The 17,476-nt window shown below is 49.5% G+C and overlaps 1 protein-coding gene across 4 annotated transcripts in view; it reads left to right on the top strand.

Moving 5' to 3' along the window:
• Positions 1-17,476, top strand: part of NEK7 (NIMA-related kinase 7) — a 137,270-nt gene that overhangs the window by 60,075 nt on the left and 59,719 nt on the right. For 2 of the 4 annotated variants that reach the window (XM_010831091.1, XM_010831092.1), the window contains exon 3: positions 11,778-11,918. The exons of 1 other annotated variant lie outside the window; for it this stretch is intronic. In XM_010831091.1, the coding sequence (XP_010829393.1) occupies positions 11,778-11,918 (141 nt within the window). Of the gene's footprint in view, positions 1-5,028; positions 5,137-11,777; positions 11,919-17,476 lie in introns of all 4 variants that reach the window. One more of the 4 variants, XM_010831093.1, reaches the window with a different exon arrangement.

The raw sequence follows: 17,476 nt of genomic DNA, 5'->3' as shown, positions 1-17,476 counted from the left end.
GTGAGTCCAACAAAGTTAGCCTGGGTACCCGACTAACAGTCACCCATCGAGTACTGCACTCTACGGGGTTTATAGTGCTTTTCAGGCAAATAATGCATAAAAGCCAAGCACAGAAAGTAAGGGAACAATGTTAACCTGACGTACAGTAGGGCAGCGCAGCGGCCGGCCCAGCGGCTGGCATCCAGTGGACAGGCAGGAGGAGTCACTGATGGAGGAGGGAGGGGGTGGGAGGCGGGAGAGCCGAAGGGCCGTCAGCGACGGGCGACCGTGGGCAGGCTGCGATGCCGCTCACGCCTGGCGTCCACGGCACAGGTTCTGCTTCCTCGCTGGAACTAGAGGCAGGTTCTCATCTTGGAAAGTTTGCAACTTGAAGTTCATGTGTAGGGGCCTTGCTGTATTCCTGACACAGGCTGCTGACTTTACTCCTTAAGTAGCTCCGGAATCTGCTAGTTCTCTGCATCCCGACTGTGCCTCCTGTTAGATTTCTGCCACCTTTTGCCTGGATTATTGTGGAACCTTCTGAACCAGTCTCTTTTCCTCTCATTTTCCTATTTCTAGTTCAGTCTTCACACTATAGCAAGAGTCATCTTTCCAAAGTGTATATTTTATCATTATTTGTTGTTGTTGCTTAGTCACTGAGTCATGTCTGACTCTTTGCAGCCCCTTGGACTGTAGCCCGCCAGGCTCCTCTGTCCATGGGATTTCCCAGGCAAGAATACTGGAGTGGGTTGCCATTTCCTTCTCCAGGAGATCTTCTTGACCCAGAGACTGAACCCGCCTCTCCTGTTTTGCAGGTGGATTCTTTACCGCTGAGCCACACTTCTGAGAGACGTTGATTTCTGGGCGTGAGGATGGATTCTGCATGTTCTTGTGCGATGCAGAGGGTCTTACGTCACAGGGCTCCTTTTTCTTCTCCAGCCGCATGTTGTGTCTTTCCCTATTTTGGATGCAGATTCAGTCATATCTTGCTTATACTGAGCTCTCTTTCAACTCCATATTTCAGTTACTTTGATCACAGTCTCAGGAGCTGCTCAAGGAGATTTAGTCCCTAATGGACTGTAATCAGCATAAAGGCTCATCATAATGTATGTGAGCTCCATGGCAAACGTCATAAGAAAAGTGTTATCCTAGAGGAAGCATGTAATTTGGAAGACAGCAGAAAGATTACTCTCAGAAAAATAATGACTACTGGGTAGTTTCACACTGATATACTTCTAATAAATAAGAATATACTATACCACAGTGCAGTGTTCACGTCTGTAGACCATACTTTATGTGAATGAGTACTAGGTCATGGGTATCCAGATATTTGTTGGATGAATGAATTAATCTCTAAATGAAAGCTTCATTTTGATCGCCTAATTATCTTAATATTGTATGGATTTTAGTTATTGAAAGTTACTTTAGGAAAAGGCTTGGTAATGTAGACTAAAAAGAACTCTGTCAAATGAGAAGTGACATCAGAATATTTAAAGCTTGATTGAGTTTTGAATTTAGATTGGTTGTTCATACTTAACGTATTTAGGGCTAGATGTTTCTCAGCTTTGAAAGGAAATCCTTGAGAAATTTAGATGATTTTTAAAAGAATGGGAATACAGTAAGGGTTCTCTCATCTGCTGTCTTGGACATTTCTGTTTGAATAGTCTGATGTGTTCAAAGATGGTGTTGTTGTTGTTTGGTTGCTAAGTCGTGTCTGACTCTTTGTGACTCCATGGACTGCAGCACACCAGGCTCCTCTGTCTTCCACTATCTCCCAGAGTTTACTTAAATTCATGGCTATTGAATCAGTGGTGCTGTCTAGCTATCTCATCCTTTGCTGCCCTCTTCTCCTCCTGCCCTCAGTCTTCCCCAGCATCAGGGTCTTTTCCAGTGAATCAGCTCTTTGCATCAGGTGTCCAAAGTATTGGAGCTTCAGCATCAGTCCTTCTAATAAATGTTCAGGATTGATTTCCTTCAGTATTGACTGGTTCAAAGATGAGGTTTCAGTTCAGTTCAGTTCAGTCCAGTTGCTCAGTCATGTCTGACTCTTTGTGACCCCATGAATCACAGCATGCCAGGCCTCCCTGTCCATCACCAACTCCCAGAGTTCACTCAGACTTATGTCCATCGAGTCGGTGATGCCATCTAGCCATCTCACATCCTCGTCCCCTTCTCTTCCTGCCCCCAATCCCTCCCAGCATCAGAGTCTTTTCCAGTGAGTCAACTCTTCGCATGAGGTGGCCAAAGTATTGGAGTTTCAGCTTCAGCATCAGTCCTTCCAATGAACACCCAGGACTGATTTCCTTTAGAATGGACTGGTTGGATCTCCTTACAGTCCAAGGGACTCTCAAGAGTCTTATCCAACATCACAGTTCAAAAGCATCAATTCTTCGGTGCTCAGCTTTCTTTACAGTCCAACTCTTATATCCATACATGGCCACTGGAAAAACCATAGCCTTGACTAGATGGACCTTTGTTAGCAAAGTAATATCTCTGCTCTTGAATATGCTATCTAGGTTGGTCATAACTTTCCTTCCAAGGAGTAAGCATCTTTTAATTTCATGGCTGCAATCACCATCTGCAATGATTTTGGAGCCCAAAAAAATAAAGTCTGACACTGTTTCCACTGTTTCCCCATCTATTTCCCATGAAGTGGTGGGACCGGATGAGGTATACATTAATCAAAATAGCTTGCCAGTTCTATTTGGAACTGCATTCAGAGCCTGAAATGTAGTTTTAATAAATTCAGTGATGAAAATGATTCCATTTTTGAGGATGAATTTGATATTTGGAATATTTAGAAATCCTTTGGAGCCAAGTTTGTACTTGGCGGAAAAAGTAAATTGTCTTGGTATTCTTCTTTCGATCAAAAGATGATCTCTTCTTAGGTGAGACTAGTGGTTTTTATGATTCACAAACCGATTACAATCCAAGGAGGGATTTCAAATGGATTTTCAGTATCAGAAGCCTTTCTGGAAATAAGTCCACATGCTCCCATTATGCCTGTTTGAAGGGCAACGTTGAATGTGTAGAATCTAGTATGTTTGTTAGGAATCAATTGTATCATTTTACAATTAGGATTCCTTTACACTTTGTCTCCCTTTATACCGTTATTATGGAATGTTGTGACTTTCTCGCGTACCTGTGGGTATGCTTCACACAGCTCTTTCATGAAGTGTTCATGAAACAGATGTTAACCCTGATTTTGAAGTTTTGCTGAATACTTCTTTTTCCAGGAATGCTTGTATGCACTGCATTTAATTATGCCTTCTTTTCCTCCCTTGACCGGATCTCGTTCAGTGCAGAAGAGGGAGGTGGAAGGGGAGGACTTCCTAGGAGAGTTCTGATGGGGCACCCAGAAGGGGGTCGGGGGGCACACGGGGTCAGTGAAAGCCCACCCCAGCTCCCAGCGCCGGCCGAGGGGGAGCAGGACGCAGGGCTGCATGGGCCTGTGATGAGCGCAGCGAGCAAAGAGGGCTGAGCTTGGCGCCGCGCGGGCCCCAGCGTTTACGGGGATCCCGTCTGAGGGACCAGGAGGACACAGGAGAGCTGGACGTTTAGTGGGGTGGCTTAGGGCCTGAGCCCTGACTTTGCAGTGCCCCGTGTAAGTGCTTGGATTCCCCCACTTGCTGGCTGCGTGCTGGAGGGAAGGTACTGAACGCCTACCTATGCCTTGCTCTTCCGCCCTGTAGGTTAGGGGAACACTAGTTTGGAGAAGGCAATGGCACCCCACTCCAGTACTCTTGCCTGGAAAATCCCATGAACGGAGGAGCCTGGTAGGCTGCAGTCCATGGGGTCGCTAAGAGTCGGACACTACTGAGCGACTTCTCTCTCACTTTTTACTTTCCTGCATTGGGGAAGGAAATAGCAACCCACTCCAGTGTTCTTGCCTGGAGAATCCCAGGGACAGGGGAGCCTCATGGGCTGCCATCTCTGGGGTCGCACAGAGTCAGACACGACTGAAGCGACTTAGCAGCAGCAGCAGTTTTTATGGAGCCCCAGCCGTGGAGCCTGCAGGTGCTGTGCCCGGCACGTGGACAGCGCTCAGAGGCCGGGACGAGATGCTGGCTCTCAGTGGGTGAGGACGCGTGCAGCAGAGACGACGCAGCACTCTCGGTGCACAGGTCTCTCTGCCGTGCCTGTTTCTGTGTCGTGTTCCATCCTTTGTCACACCTCTGTTACCAACACACCCCCGTCAGCGGCTTCCCTCTCCCGTCGATGTGCTCAAGCCCCGAGCCCACGAGCCGTCCTTGGCGTCCCTCTCCCCTCGCCCTCGTTCAGTTCCCGCAGTCCGAGTCCTCGGGGTCCACCTGAGGGTCGCGTCCCGGCCGCACACTGCGCGCGCCTCGCTGTCGCCGTCAGGTCCGGCCAGGCCAGGCCTTCCGTGCTCTCCCCGCTCTCCCCATCTCTGGCTCTCCTCCTCTCCCTGCCTTTCTCCGCGCAGGGTCAGGGTCATGAGTTCAGAGCCTCTCTGTTGGAGACCCACAGCCCACACCCATGCTCTCAGCGTGCTCACCTCTGACCCCGGCCCTTACCCGCAGTGTTCTCCACCCTCCAGCTAGTGTTCTTCAGACACACCTAGCTCCTTCCTCCCTGAAGACCTTTCCCCCAGGGCTGCTTTCCGGCATTTTCTTTTCCTTCTGGTCTTTTAATCTTTTAACCAAAATGTCACCCCCTCCGCGGGGTCATCCCAGTAACACCCAATCCAAAATAACCATCGTTCATTTCCTATTATATCACTCTATTTTATTTCTCTGCATAGTACCTAAATATTAGATATTAATCTTGCTGCTGCTGCTGCTAAGTCGGTTCAGTCGTGTCTGACCCTTTGTGGGGCATAGACGGCAGCCCACCAGGCTCCTCTGTCCCTGGGATTCTCCAGGCAAGAATACTGGAGTGGGTTGTCATTTCCTTCTCCCAGATACTAATATTGCTTATTGCCTTTTTACTGTTTTTGGATTACATGTTTGTTTAAGCCTGTCGTCTATTAATAACTGTGGAATAAATGAATAAATTGAAGAAAACGTCTTCCACTTGTCTCTGTCGCAGTGAAAGGCTTCTGCTCGCGGTGTGAATTTGACCAGCTGCAGCTGCTGGAGCTCACGGGGCTGGTGGCAGGGTCTCTGTCATTACCCTGGTCCTGAAATGCCAGGACAGGTAACCGGTATTTTTGGTTACATAATTTGTATATAGTAATTATCATGCTAGGTAGTATAACTAACGATGGTTAAATGATACAAATACCAGGTAGTATAACTAATGATGGTTAAATGATACAAATACCAGGTAGTATAACTAACGATGGTTAAATGATACAAATACCAGGATCTTATAAATGTTTAAATAATTGGTTGAATTTGATCACTCACTTTTCTTATGCTGTAGTGAATTCTCTCCTTTGATAAAAAGCCAGTTATAGTGATTAATGGTATATCATTCCAGCTGACTTAAATCTGACTTTTAGTGTCTTTAGGAATAGGGTACTTTTCAAGTAGCTTAAGAAATTTTAGGGAGATGATTTTTCAAATGGGAAGAAGAATGACTAATTAGATTGCTGGCACACGTGATGTTTTTGTTTTAACATGTTTTTTAAATTTCTGGTGAGGTTAATATAGAAAGTAGTGTGTAAGAGCTCTGTGTGAGATATTGTCAAAAGGGCATTCCAGTTTGTGTAGTTGGGAGCTGAGTAATGTCTCTTTAAAGATCATCCATAGAATGAGCTTCATTGCCAAATAAAATTGAAGGGCATTTTTAAGTTTCGTTACTTTCAGATTTTGGAGAAATTTAATACTATTAACTTAAAGTATAGTATTTGTTAGATTACAGAGTTGGTAAGATGAAAATCACCAGCAAGAGACGAGTTTGCAGTAACAGTGAAAACCTTATTAATGGTGTTAAGTATTGTTAATCCTGGCTTGTACATTAGATCGCTGATAACAGTACCTCTAGGAATTGTCAGGACAGGATTTTCTCCCTGGAGAGTCTGTTGAGTCCATGGCGGGGCCCCTCTAATTTCCCCAGAGAGAACTATTATCATCATGTTACCCTGAATTATCTTACTGCTCATTAAACGTTCTTGCCTTCAAATTTAAAAGAAATTAGAGAAATTAATTTAGTCCTGGGAAATCGTTGTTTAACGAGTTTGCACCTGTGAGAGTATGAGTCGGGGGACAACAGACTGCGTTTTACTTTGAAATGAAAAGTATTTATGTGCAGGAGGGGACTGACACGTAGAAGTTAATCCCAATTAGTTAGCATGATCTGGTGGTTGGTAATTACAGGGCATTCAGATCAACAGGAGTTTCCTTAATGAGAATGCCGGACATTTAAGGGGTTACATTAAGCCTCCTTCACTCTCAGGTTTGATTTTTTAGTCGTCATATGTGATTTTGAGTATTTATTTTGCTTTTCTGAGATTTTAGGATTCTTTTAACTTGTGGATTCACACATCTCAGGAGATTAAGTACAACTCACCACAAAAATGTACCGCACATACTTCCAGCCCCTGGATAGGAAGATCCCCTGGAGAAGGGAATGGCAACTCATTCCAGTATTCTTGCCTGGAAAGCCCCATGGACAGAGGAGCCTGGTGGGCTACAGTGTGTGGGGTCGCAAACAGGTCTTACATGACTTAGTGACTAAAGCACCATCACTGGGTCAGGCCTCAGACGGCAGCGTTCAGGGCCTCGCATATCACCCCAGCGGGGACAGTGGCTTAGCACTCAGGTCTCCTGACCTGGCGGGGGTGCAAGGCAAGTCTCGTCTCACCCGGTGGAAGCTGTTAAGGGCAGAGGGACTTCTTTCAGCTATGTTCACCTATAAGTAGATACTTACTGTCTGTTTCATGTCACGCCACCTTCGTGGCATCTGGGCACAAGCTTGGTTTCTGCCTTTGAGAAGCTGTGCTTGGAGGGAGAAATAGACACATGTAAACAAATAATTAAAAGCCAGTGAGATCCGGAACCCAGCCCTGTGCCTGAGCTTGCACAGCTGTCTGCAGAGTTGACTGCTGCTGAAGACTGCGGGCCCAGGGCAGGGGCCCCTGAGAAGGGCCATCAGATGGGTCTCCACGGTGAGCAGAGGTGGGCCACATGTGCAGAGCGCAGGTCCCCAGAAGGCCGGGTCACTTGGACGCTGTGTGTGAGGGGTGAGCTGCTGCTGGACTTGGAGGCAGACGGGAAGGATGGTGGGGAGGCCGGGGCAGGTGTGGGGTGTCTGTGAGACCCCCCACCTCCGGTGTAGGTGGGTTCAGTTTTTGATGGAAGAGACAGAGTGGTGTTTAACTTTCATAAAAGCTGAAAATCCTTTAAATGACTCACATTATTCCAGAAGTCATTTCGTGGGGCTCAAGACACATAGCCTGGTGGTGAAGGGGCTGCAGGGCCTGAGACCCATTTGTGCACTGCATGGAGAGCAGGGCAAGGCGGTCGCAGTGATCTCACTGGCTTTATTTTGTATCCAATTTGCATCTCAGTATTTTGCTGAGTTATTTTATTCTCCAGCATAACTCAGGTGCTAAGTTAAAAAATATGGGGAATTGGACCACATCCAAAAAAAAAGAAAATACAGCTCTTCCCTAAAAATAGTTCTTTACTTGCATGGGCACTGGCCTGATGATGTCATCTCTTTTATTTTAAGCACCTCATACAGTGCTGTTTACCTGGGACATAACTCATCCACGTGCAGCGGGGCACCGGCCACAGCGTCCGAGAATCACCGGCCAGGTGTGTGTCACCTGCCTGGCCAGGTCTTAAAGGAGACCACCTTGCACCCAGGCTGATCTTTCTGCAGATTGCCGCAGCGTGCCCGAGCCTCGGGGTGGGGGTGCCGGGATGTGCAGCCCCGCTCCGTCTCACGTCTGCTCCTCGCGTCTAGGCCTGGCGACAGGACACAGGAGCAGATAAGACAGGCTGTCAGTCAGCTGCGCTGCCCTTTGAAGAAAGGCCACGGGGGGAAAGGGTGCCGCAAATGGGCTGTGAAGCTTACATACACTGCCCACTGCTAAACAGATTACGTCTAATGAAGTGTCTAATGCCCAGGCCGCATCAGCCTAATCCTGGGTGGCAGCTCATCCCTCCGCTGCCAAAAAAACGCCGCCCTCTGGCCCTCACTCGCCACTCCAGTGGCCACGCGCAGGGAGGCGCCCGGCCTTAATAAACCCAGACAGTGTGTGATCTGACATGCAAATGTAGGTCATTGCATATGTAAATGTGTGATTAAGCGCCTGCATGCCAAAACACATTAGCCGTCCTCCGCGCTCAGCATGCGGTCGTCACAGCGCCTCAGCAGCCCCCGCGCACGTTTGTCAGTTACCGCGCGGACAGGGGACGGGGGTCCCTGGCAGGCCTGAAGTGCGTGCAGGGGTTGCGTGGTAGCGTTCCCAATGAGGAAGCCGAGTGTCACCCTGGAGACCGACACCTTTTCATCTGGAGAAGGAGCGCTCTAGGTGTTTGGAAGAGAGGAAGGAAACCCACCTCTTCCATGTTGCAGTCTGTCCTAGTGTGTAAATTAAACAAAAACAAAAACATTTGGTAGAAAAGCTTGGACAATTGAAAGTCTCTCATTAAGTGAAATGAAGTTACGAAAGCTAGAAGTTGCTAACATCCACTGACTATATCTAAAAAGTGAGACTTCATAAGTTTCCTTTGTTAAGTAGGTGACAGTTCCTTGATGGATCAGTTGGTAAAGAATCCGCCTGCAATGCAGAAAACGCAGGTTCAATTCCTGGGTCAGGAAGATCCCCTGGAGAAGGGATAGGCTACCTGCTCCAGTGTTCTTGGGCTTCCCCGGTGGCTTAGCTGGTAAAGAATCTGCCTGCAATGAGGGAGACCTGGGTTTGATCACTGTGTTGGGATGATCCCCTGGAGAAGGGAAAGGCCACTCACTCCAGTATTTTGGCCTGGAGAATTCCATGGACTCTATAGTCCATGGGGTCACAAAGAGTCGGAGAGGACTGAGTAACTTTCACCTCACTTTACAGTGACAGTTGTAAATTCATCTCAGTGACCACAAAAAGAAATCTTATACTTGAACAGCGTGGCAAGTAGTCTCCCTTTATTTTATGATTTCATTCCTACTTTTTATTTTCATTTTTGGTATGTGTGTTTCTAGTCCCATTTCTGTTTTATTCATCAAAAGGCCTAAAATTGAAAATGCTGTGGATTATCGCATAGGGTACCGTAATATTTATTACACTGTAGGTGGCTGTTTAGTAACCCCAGAGGATGGCTAACCCTGTGTTGGGAACTGGGGCTTGGGCATCAGCTAGCTATAGATCCTGGTGTGATAACATCTACCTGATAGGATCATCACGAGAATTGAATTAAATAGCATAAAAGTACTAATTTATAGGACCAGTTACATTATAGGTGCCAAAATGGGACCTTTTTTATTGTAGTCGTGTTATTATTCTATTCTGGCAGTTATTTATGGTTTATATTCACTTAACGAATTTGTGAAATTTGTATTCTGATTGTTTTGCATGTCTTAAAGGAAGAGTGGTATTTTTCTTATTTTGGACTTTTCAGAAGAAAGAGAAGCTATGCACAGTAACAAGTTATTGCTACTTTTCCCCTCTTTTTTGATAAACGTTGCATTTGAATGGCAGTGCAAATCCAGCAGAATTTTACAGGTTTTTTTTGCTAGCGTGATAGATACAGTGACATGAACAAGGTCGTATGTATTAGGGGTTAATGTAATGCCCATATATATGTCAAAACAGCCCTTTGCATACGTCATGGGGTCATCAGCCCTAACTATGGTTTATTTGAGGACCGTTGATTTGAGTTCAAGCTGCCTTGGCGCGTTTAGGAACCCGTGCGCCCTTTGTTTGCACCAATAGGTGTTTAATGTTCGGCCTTAATCAGGCCCCACAAGAATGTCATGTTTACTTTGAGTCGGCCCAGAGTAGAGAAGGTCCATTTGGATGTAAGCAGAGTGGTACCAGGCCAAGAAGAGTCTACTTATCAGGAATCCTGGGATCTGGAAGAGGCCCACGCGTGTTTGGCCAAAAAAAGGGAAGATGGAAAAGCGCATGTGATGGCTGAGCCGCTTCGTTATATTTCAGTAGACTGAGATGCTGCAGGTAGAGCGGGAGTGACTTGAGGCACTGCAGAGGCAGCCTTCCCGGGGCGTGTGTAGTGGCCTCCGCGCTGGACAGCGATCGACCCTGTGGGTGCACACAGCTCAGGTCTGTCCTGTGGCCGGGTGATGGATGACTGAGTCCGTAAGCAAGGAACAGAAGGATTACAACAGTGGATAGAACACATCCACCCTCAGAGGGGCCCACGGTGATGCTTCCTCCCAGCCCCGTGATCCGCTCAGCACAATTGAGGCCCCTTTTTGTGACCACATGGGCTCTTTCCGAGCAGAAACACTTCTTAGGATACATCTGCTTCCCTGGGGGCTAGTCCAGTGCCTGCCGTCTAATGAGTACTAAAAAGTGTGAGTTTCAAAAAGAAATGTCTTTTCACATGAACAGCAAAAAATATATTGTTTAAAAGGTATTTATGTTCTAAGTGACAGAAAGAAAGAAAGACCGTGAAGTTGCTCAGTTGTGTCTGACTCTTTGCGACCCTATGGACTGTAGCCTACCAAGCTCCTTCATCCATGGGATTTTTCCAGGCAAGAATACTGGAGTGGGTTGCCATTCCTTCTCCACGTGACAGAGGCCGATCTGAAAGGCTACACGCTGTATGACTCTAACTATGTAATATTCTGGAAAAAGCAGAACTATGGGTCCAGTGAAAAGATCGGTGGCTGCTAGGTGTTGGTGGGGAGCGAGGGGTGAACAGGCAGAGAACAGACGGTTTTTTGGGCAGGGAAAATATACTATGATGCTAAAATTCTGGGGAGCTTCCCAGGTGGCTCAGGGGTAGAAGAATCCACCTGCCAATGCAGGAGATGCAGGCTCAGTCCCGGGGTCGAGAAAACCCCCGGGAGAAGGGAATGACACCCCACTCCAAGCCTATGGGCAGAGGAGCCTGGTAGACTCTAGTCCACGGGGCCTCGAAGAGCTGGACACGACTAAGCGACTGAGCGTGCGCACGGACATGACTAAGCGGCTGAGCGTGCGCACAGGCACTCTGATTATGGATATAGGTCGTTATCCCTTTGTCCACGCCCATAGAATGTTCTGGGAAAGACTGAAGGGGGAGGAGAAGGGGAGGACAGATGAGATGGTTGGATGCTATCACCGACTCAGTGGACGTGGGTTTGAGTAGGCTCTGGGAGTTGGTGATGGACAGGGAAGCCTGGTGTGCTGCAGTCCATGGGTCGCGAAGAGTCAGACACAACTGAGCGACTGAACTGAACGGAGAATGTCCAGCAGTAAGGGTGAACCCCAGTGTGAACCGTAGACTTTGGGTGGTAGTGACTTGTCAGTGTAGGTTCCTCAGTGGTGACCAGGGTCCGGCTCTGACGGGGTGTTGATAACAAGAAAAGCAGTGCCCGGGTCGGAGGGGGCGGTGTACCGGGAACCTCTCTACTTTCCTCTTAATATTCTGCTTTTAAAAACTTAGGTCTTAAAAAAAATGTAATGATAAGGTGGTGGACTTGCTGCCCCTGGAACTGTTCTTTGCAGAAGTTAAATATCATCAGGAAGTTTAGAAGGTTTTCATGTACTAGTTGGCAGGGTGACTGTGTGTGTGTGTTTATATAATATGAATAGTTTGATAAATACCTGTCAAACAAATGACTGTCTGCAGGTTTACCATAGAAATCACCTACTTAAGTGAAGACAATTGACAATTGTGTGCATACTGTGTGATTGAAAACTTTCCTGACTTTTTTAATTACAGAAGGCCTTACGACCGGATATGGGCTATAATACATTAGCCAACTTTCGAATAGAGAAGAAAATTGGTCGCGGGCAATTTAGCGAAGTTTATAGGGCAGCCTGTCTCTTGGATGGAGTACCAGTAGCTTTAAAAAAAGTGCAGGTAAGATGACTTTAATTCTATAAATCCATGTAAAATTATATTCTGTGAATAGTAAATAGAGAAAAGTATGTCCTGAACGATTGGGTCATGACAGTCTCGAGTTGAGAATGATGGGAAAGAATAAAAATTGTCCTGTAAACGCTTGCATTAAGTGCTGTGTATGGTGGAAATCACTTTTTAGTTGTAATGGTACTTTTAAAATCGAGCTGGCTCTGTTCACCCGGATTCAGTCATGACTAGAATGATCTTAGAAAAGCTTTCACAGCTCTCGGTTTTAAGAGGCAGATTGGAGTTGTCACCATGGCTCCTAGCTGGGCATGTGGCTACACGTCGTAGCCTCAGCTACAGGCCTCGAGCACGGAAACTCGGCTCGCGGAATGCACTTCCTGAAGCCAGGACTTGGCGGGCATGCTCCAGGGCAGGTCTCCGTGCTCAGGGAGAACAAGCCTGGCAGTAAAAGACAGAAAACCAAGGTGAACTTTATTTACCGGAGAAGAGAAAGTGAGACAGGTGAACGCAGGGGATTGCTGTCCTGCTTACCACGCCCACGCTGCATTGGCATCGGCCCTGGCCTCCTGCCCTGGCTGTGCAGGGCTCCTCAGGCATCTGGGTCTGCCCAGCTCCCCTGGCCCGGCCCTGCCCTTCTGCCCTGCCTGTGCGGGCTCCTCAGGTGCCCGGGTCTGCCCAGCTCCCCTGGCCCGGCCCTGTGCTCCTGCCCTGCCTGTGTGCGGGCTCCTCAGGCGCCCGGGTCTGCCCAGCTCCCCTGGCCCGGCCCTGTGCTCCTGCCCTGCCTGTGTGCGGGCTCCTCAGGCGCCCGGGTCTGCCCAGCTCCCCTGGCCCGGCCCTGTGCTCCTGCCCTGCCTGTGTGCGGGCTCCTCAGGCGCCCGGGTCTGCCCAGCTCCCCTGGCCCGGCCCTGTGCTCCTGCCCTGCCTGTGTGCGGGCTCCTCAGGCGCCCGGGTCTGCCCAGCTCCCCTGGCCCGGCCCTGTGCTCCTGCCCTGCCTGTGTGCGGGCTCCTCAGGCGCCCGGGTCTGCCCAGCTCCCCTGGCCCGGCCCTGTGCTCCTGCCCTGCCTGTGTGCGGGCTCCTCAGGTGCCCGGGTCTGCCCAGCTCCCCTGGCCCGGCCCTGTGCTCCTGCCCTGCCTGTGTGCGGGCTCCTCAGGCGCCCGGGTCTGCCCAGCTCCCCTGGCCGGCCCTGCCCTGACGGGCCCACTGCCTCCCCTCTGGAATGCTCTCGCCTTTCTGCCTCAGAGTGTTCGACGTCCTGCAGTACAACTTCTCTTTTTAGAGAGAAGGTCGCTTTTGTCGACACTCGCCTGTAGACTTCCTGTTTTATCCTGCTACCTGGTGTCGTTTTTTCTGTCGAGTCCTGTGAAACCTCGGTGTGCTCCTCCTCTTACTATTTAATTTCATGAAGGATCAGTGTCCTTGCAGCAGCCTTCACCAGCAGAGGGGAACAGTTTTCCCTTGTACAGTAAATGTTTATGAAAGCGTTTACAGGACACACGTGTCAGAGGTCAAGACTGGAACAGGTGCCCTCATACCCACCACGTGGCTCAGATACAGCCATCACTCCCTTCCCTCGCAGGTCACCACGTCCTGAGTTTTGTGTGTATCATTCCTTTTCTTTTCTCTAGACATTTCTCCATATCAGTATAAATTCTGAATGAATCTGTTTGCTTCTGCATTTTTGAATTTACATAAATATTGTCACGTGTTGGTGTGTGGCTACGCTTTAATCTTTATACGTACAGTATTCGGTGTGTGGACATGCATGTATGTGTGTGGTATTGCCTGTCATGTGTATGGTATCCGTTCTTGCGTGCTGCTAGTTTCGGGTGTGTGCAGTTGTGTGCTGTTGCAGTATTTCTGTCGTGTTCATGTCAGATGCTGTGTGTCTCCTGGCGCACACATGTGGGACTCTGCCTTTTGTATGTGCCTGAGATGGAAGCAGTGAGCCTTCCTCTCTGCTTTGTTGTGTTGCAGTTGGGACCTCTTCTAGTTTAAGCACAACTCCCCTCTACACATAAGAGAGGAATGATGCTGCGAAGATATTCTTAGCTTATGTAATTAGGGAACAGTTATCTTAAACCTTTACAAGAAGATATTTGCATTTCAGACATGTTGATTTTTGTGATATATTGCACTTGTGCTGAAAAAGAGAGACCAGGGTTCTTCCTTTTTAATAAGCCACCTCTGCAGCTTAGTATGAAAATGTTTTAAAATACCATTGACCAGACTCCTTTCCTGTCTGAAGAATCCTAGCCTCTCTTTAGAAACTTCACCGGGAACCAGACATTGGATTTCCTTCTGCAGTTTGTTATTTTAAGGCTTCTTACTGGTCTGAAGGGCTGCATCACTGTTGCCAGCTAATCCAGGACCCTTCCTGGAGGAGGCCCTCTGTTGAAAGTTGCATCTATAATTCGTTGCTCTGCTCACAGATATTTCATGAGACCCTGCAGGAGCAGTGTCCAGACTCCTCCACGTGGTTCTCTGGGCGCTTCTGTGCTTTGTCCGCGTGTCAGGTTTCAGTTTGCCGTGACCGGCTTGCTGGAAGCCCCGGTGACTTTCCTGGATGTCTGCCTGGTACCTGCGTGTGCAAGGGAGGGAGTGTGTGCTGAGTGCCCTTTCCTTCTTGAGATCATACAGGGATCGGGAGCCTGCGGTGGTGACAGGACTATCGGTCTTTTGGAGAATTCACCCCGTCCCGTCACGGTTTGTTCTCCACTGTTATGGTGCTCCTTAACTGGGGGACACGGGCAGGCCTTGCTGCCCTGTCTCCCAGCCTCCCTTCCTGCTGCTCCTCCAGTGGGAGCGGGCGTCTGGTGTTCAGTGGTTAGTGCCGAAGGCTTTGAGAACCAAGATGAACAAAATAACAGGACTCAGGGATCCCAGTGCAAGTGCAGCCAAGACACGTCTGAAACAGTGAGAAAGGAACCACACGGGAGCAGCCTTGAGGAGTCCAGAGTGAGAGAGAGGTTGAAAAAGTCTTCCCAGGGCACTTGGCCTGGGTCTTAGAACTGCAGTTGTATCGGAAGACTAGCAGCCAGCTGTTTTGATCTGGTCCATGCAATGTCTAGTTATACTCAGCTCTTCCATCGTTTGGTCGTTAATTCTTGTCTGCCTCTTTGCAACCCTGTGGACTATAGCCCACCAGGTTCCTCTTGTCCATGGGATTCTCTAGGCAAGAATACTGGAGTGACTTTCCATGCCCTTCTCCAGGGGATCTTCCCAACCCAGGCATCAACCTGGGTCTCCTGCATTGCAGGCAGATTCTTTACCATCTGAACCACCAGGGATGCCCCATATTTGCTTATATTTAATAGCTATTTTAAAGCATTCATCAAGAAAATCAGTTGCAAGTCGAATTTTCCATAATTCAAGCTTTTAAAAAACTATCCCCCTTTAAAGCACATTAATGCTTTTTTACCTGTGTTAATTTTCGATTCTACATTCTGCGTATTTTGCAGGCAGTCCTGATTGCAATTAGGATTTTTATGCATTTAAAAATTTATGGATAGTAGTTTCTTTTGTAATGGATGCAGTGATTTTAATATATTTCTAACCCTTTATGGCCATATATGCAGTCTCTTTTTCAGAGTTCACTGTGATTATGGAATTCATCCCAGTTAAATATTTGGCTCCATCTTTGTCCCTAGTCTTCCAGTCTGCAGGGCCTTTTTTCTTTTTACAGTGTGTTCTCAGCGCCTTGCTCTTATTTTCCTGTGCCGCTCCCAGCACCGCGTTGTCTCTGCCGAGACCAGGAATCCTGGTTTCTCCCCAGGCCAGCCAGCGGCACCTGGTGGGTCTGCTCTCAGTGGCGTCCGGGCCCTCACTGCACTCCGGGGCTTCTGTCTCAGCCGGCCACATCCCCTCTCCTGTCTCCCTCATGCTGTCTTCCCACCGGACCTTGTCTCTGACTTCATCCTGACCACGGCACACTGGCCCACATCCCCTAGACCTCTTACTTCAGGTCTGACCTCAGTTGTCTGCTTATGTTACTTGGACCTTGGTCAGCTATGAGAGCAACGTGGATGCTTCCGTTTCAGAATCGCCCCGTCTTGCTCAGCCCTGGGCAGGGTTTCTCTTCGCCAGTGTTTCTTCATTTCTGCTTTCACCGGGAGTCCCTGTTCCACGCCCACAGCCCCGAGGGGCACTGCTCGCCTCTCTCTGGAGATGCACTCTCCTGCACGTCCTACTTGGATGTGTTTTAGCCACAGGATAAGCAGAACCCAAACCAGCAGGCCTGCCTGACTACAGTGCTGGCGGTGGAAGTGCGTCGGCCGGCCGTGTGCTCAGGCGCAGGGGAAAGTGCCCAGGAAAGTGCCCACCGTGCTGCGTGCTTTCCGTCTTGGCCGCCCTCACTCCCCTTCCCCCGCCTGTGCTCCAGGGGGGCCCTTTCTCTTCTGTCGCCCGGTTCCCTCCTCCCTGCAGTCTCACCCCTTGCTGTCCTCACTATGTGCCCGTGGCCACTGCTGCTCCAGCACCCACCGCGTCTCCCTGCACAGGCTCGGGTTCCGCTCTGCCTGGGGTCCCCGTCTCCTTCCTTCCATGGCGCCTCCTCCCCCGTGCCTTTCGGGGCAGGTCTCACCCTCAGGGTTTGGCTCAGTTGTTGCCTTTCCCTGACATGAACGGTGGCGTCTGAACCCCTGGAAGCCCTGACTCAACTTGGCTGAGCGTCAAGCTCTCGGGAAGTCCGAACAAAGCATGGATTTCCGGTGGTACCTCTCCCAGGCTTTCTGGTTTTAAGGACGTGGGGCTTCTGGTGCCCCAGGAGGCAGATCACTGTAGGTAGGCTGAGCAAGTTAGAAGGCGTCCCCGTGGAAACAGGGGTTTCTTTTTTTTAATAAATGACGCAGTCAGGTATCCAGTTCCTTGCCGTCCTTTGCCGGGACCTTGGAAGCCCACGAGGAAGCATTGAGGCCTGTCTCTGATGTGCCCTTGGGACGTGCAGGCGCCTGCAGAGAGGGGCCGAGGGCCCTCGGGGAGCCCCTCGCGCCCGCCGGCCCGCCGGCCCCGCAGCCCTGGGGCCTGTGTGTGGAGCGCGGATTCTCCTTTCTGTCCAAGCGGCCGCAGCGCTTCCCCGAGGGTTTCCTCCTCCCGCGCTGTCTTCCGCCCTTGAGACAAGGGGTCTGTCTCCCTGCCCTCGGCGAGCGCGGGCCCGCAGTTGGCGGCCGACGGCCGAGGTTCTCCCCGCGGCAGAGGAGAGGCCGCCCCCTCGGTCAGCCAGGCCGGGACGGGCGGAGGAGAGGGGCCTGGACCCTACTGCCGGCCGGGGCTGCGAGGACGGAACCCGGGCGGGAGGGGGACCATGCGGGCGAGGGCGGCTGGCGGGTGGGGGACCCCAGAACAGGACTCGCCGCGAGCCATTCATCCAGGCTCCAGTGGGCTCGGACTCCTGACTCGGATTCCATTTATGCAAGATAACTTAGAGTAAGATAGGACACTTTGTCAGACTCCCTTAGTGTTATTTTTAAGTACTTTCTTTACTACATTCTAAGTGTTTTTTCTTTTGCTAGATGCCCTTTCAAGGACATTTGTGTTAAGTCACTTGAAGGCC

The sequence above is a fragment of the Bison bison genome, unplaced genomic scaffold (assembly GCF_000754665.1).
Source record: "Bison bison bison isolate TAMUID 2011002044 unplaced genomic scaffold, Bison_UMD1.0 scf7180017864524, whole genome shotgun sequence".
Lineage (NCBI taxonomy): Eukaryota > Metazoa > Chordata > Mammalia > Artiodactyla > Bovidae > Bison > Bison bison.
The sequence above is the reverse complement of the archived record's forward strand: the minus strand, read 5'-3'. Positions and strand labels throughout refer to the sequence as shown.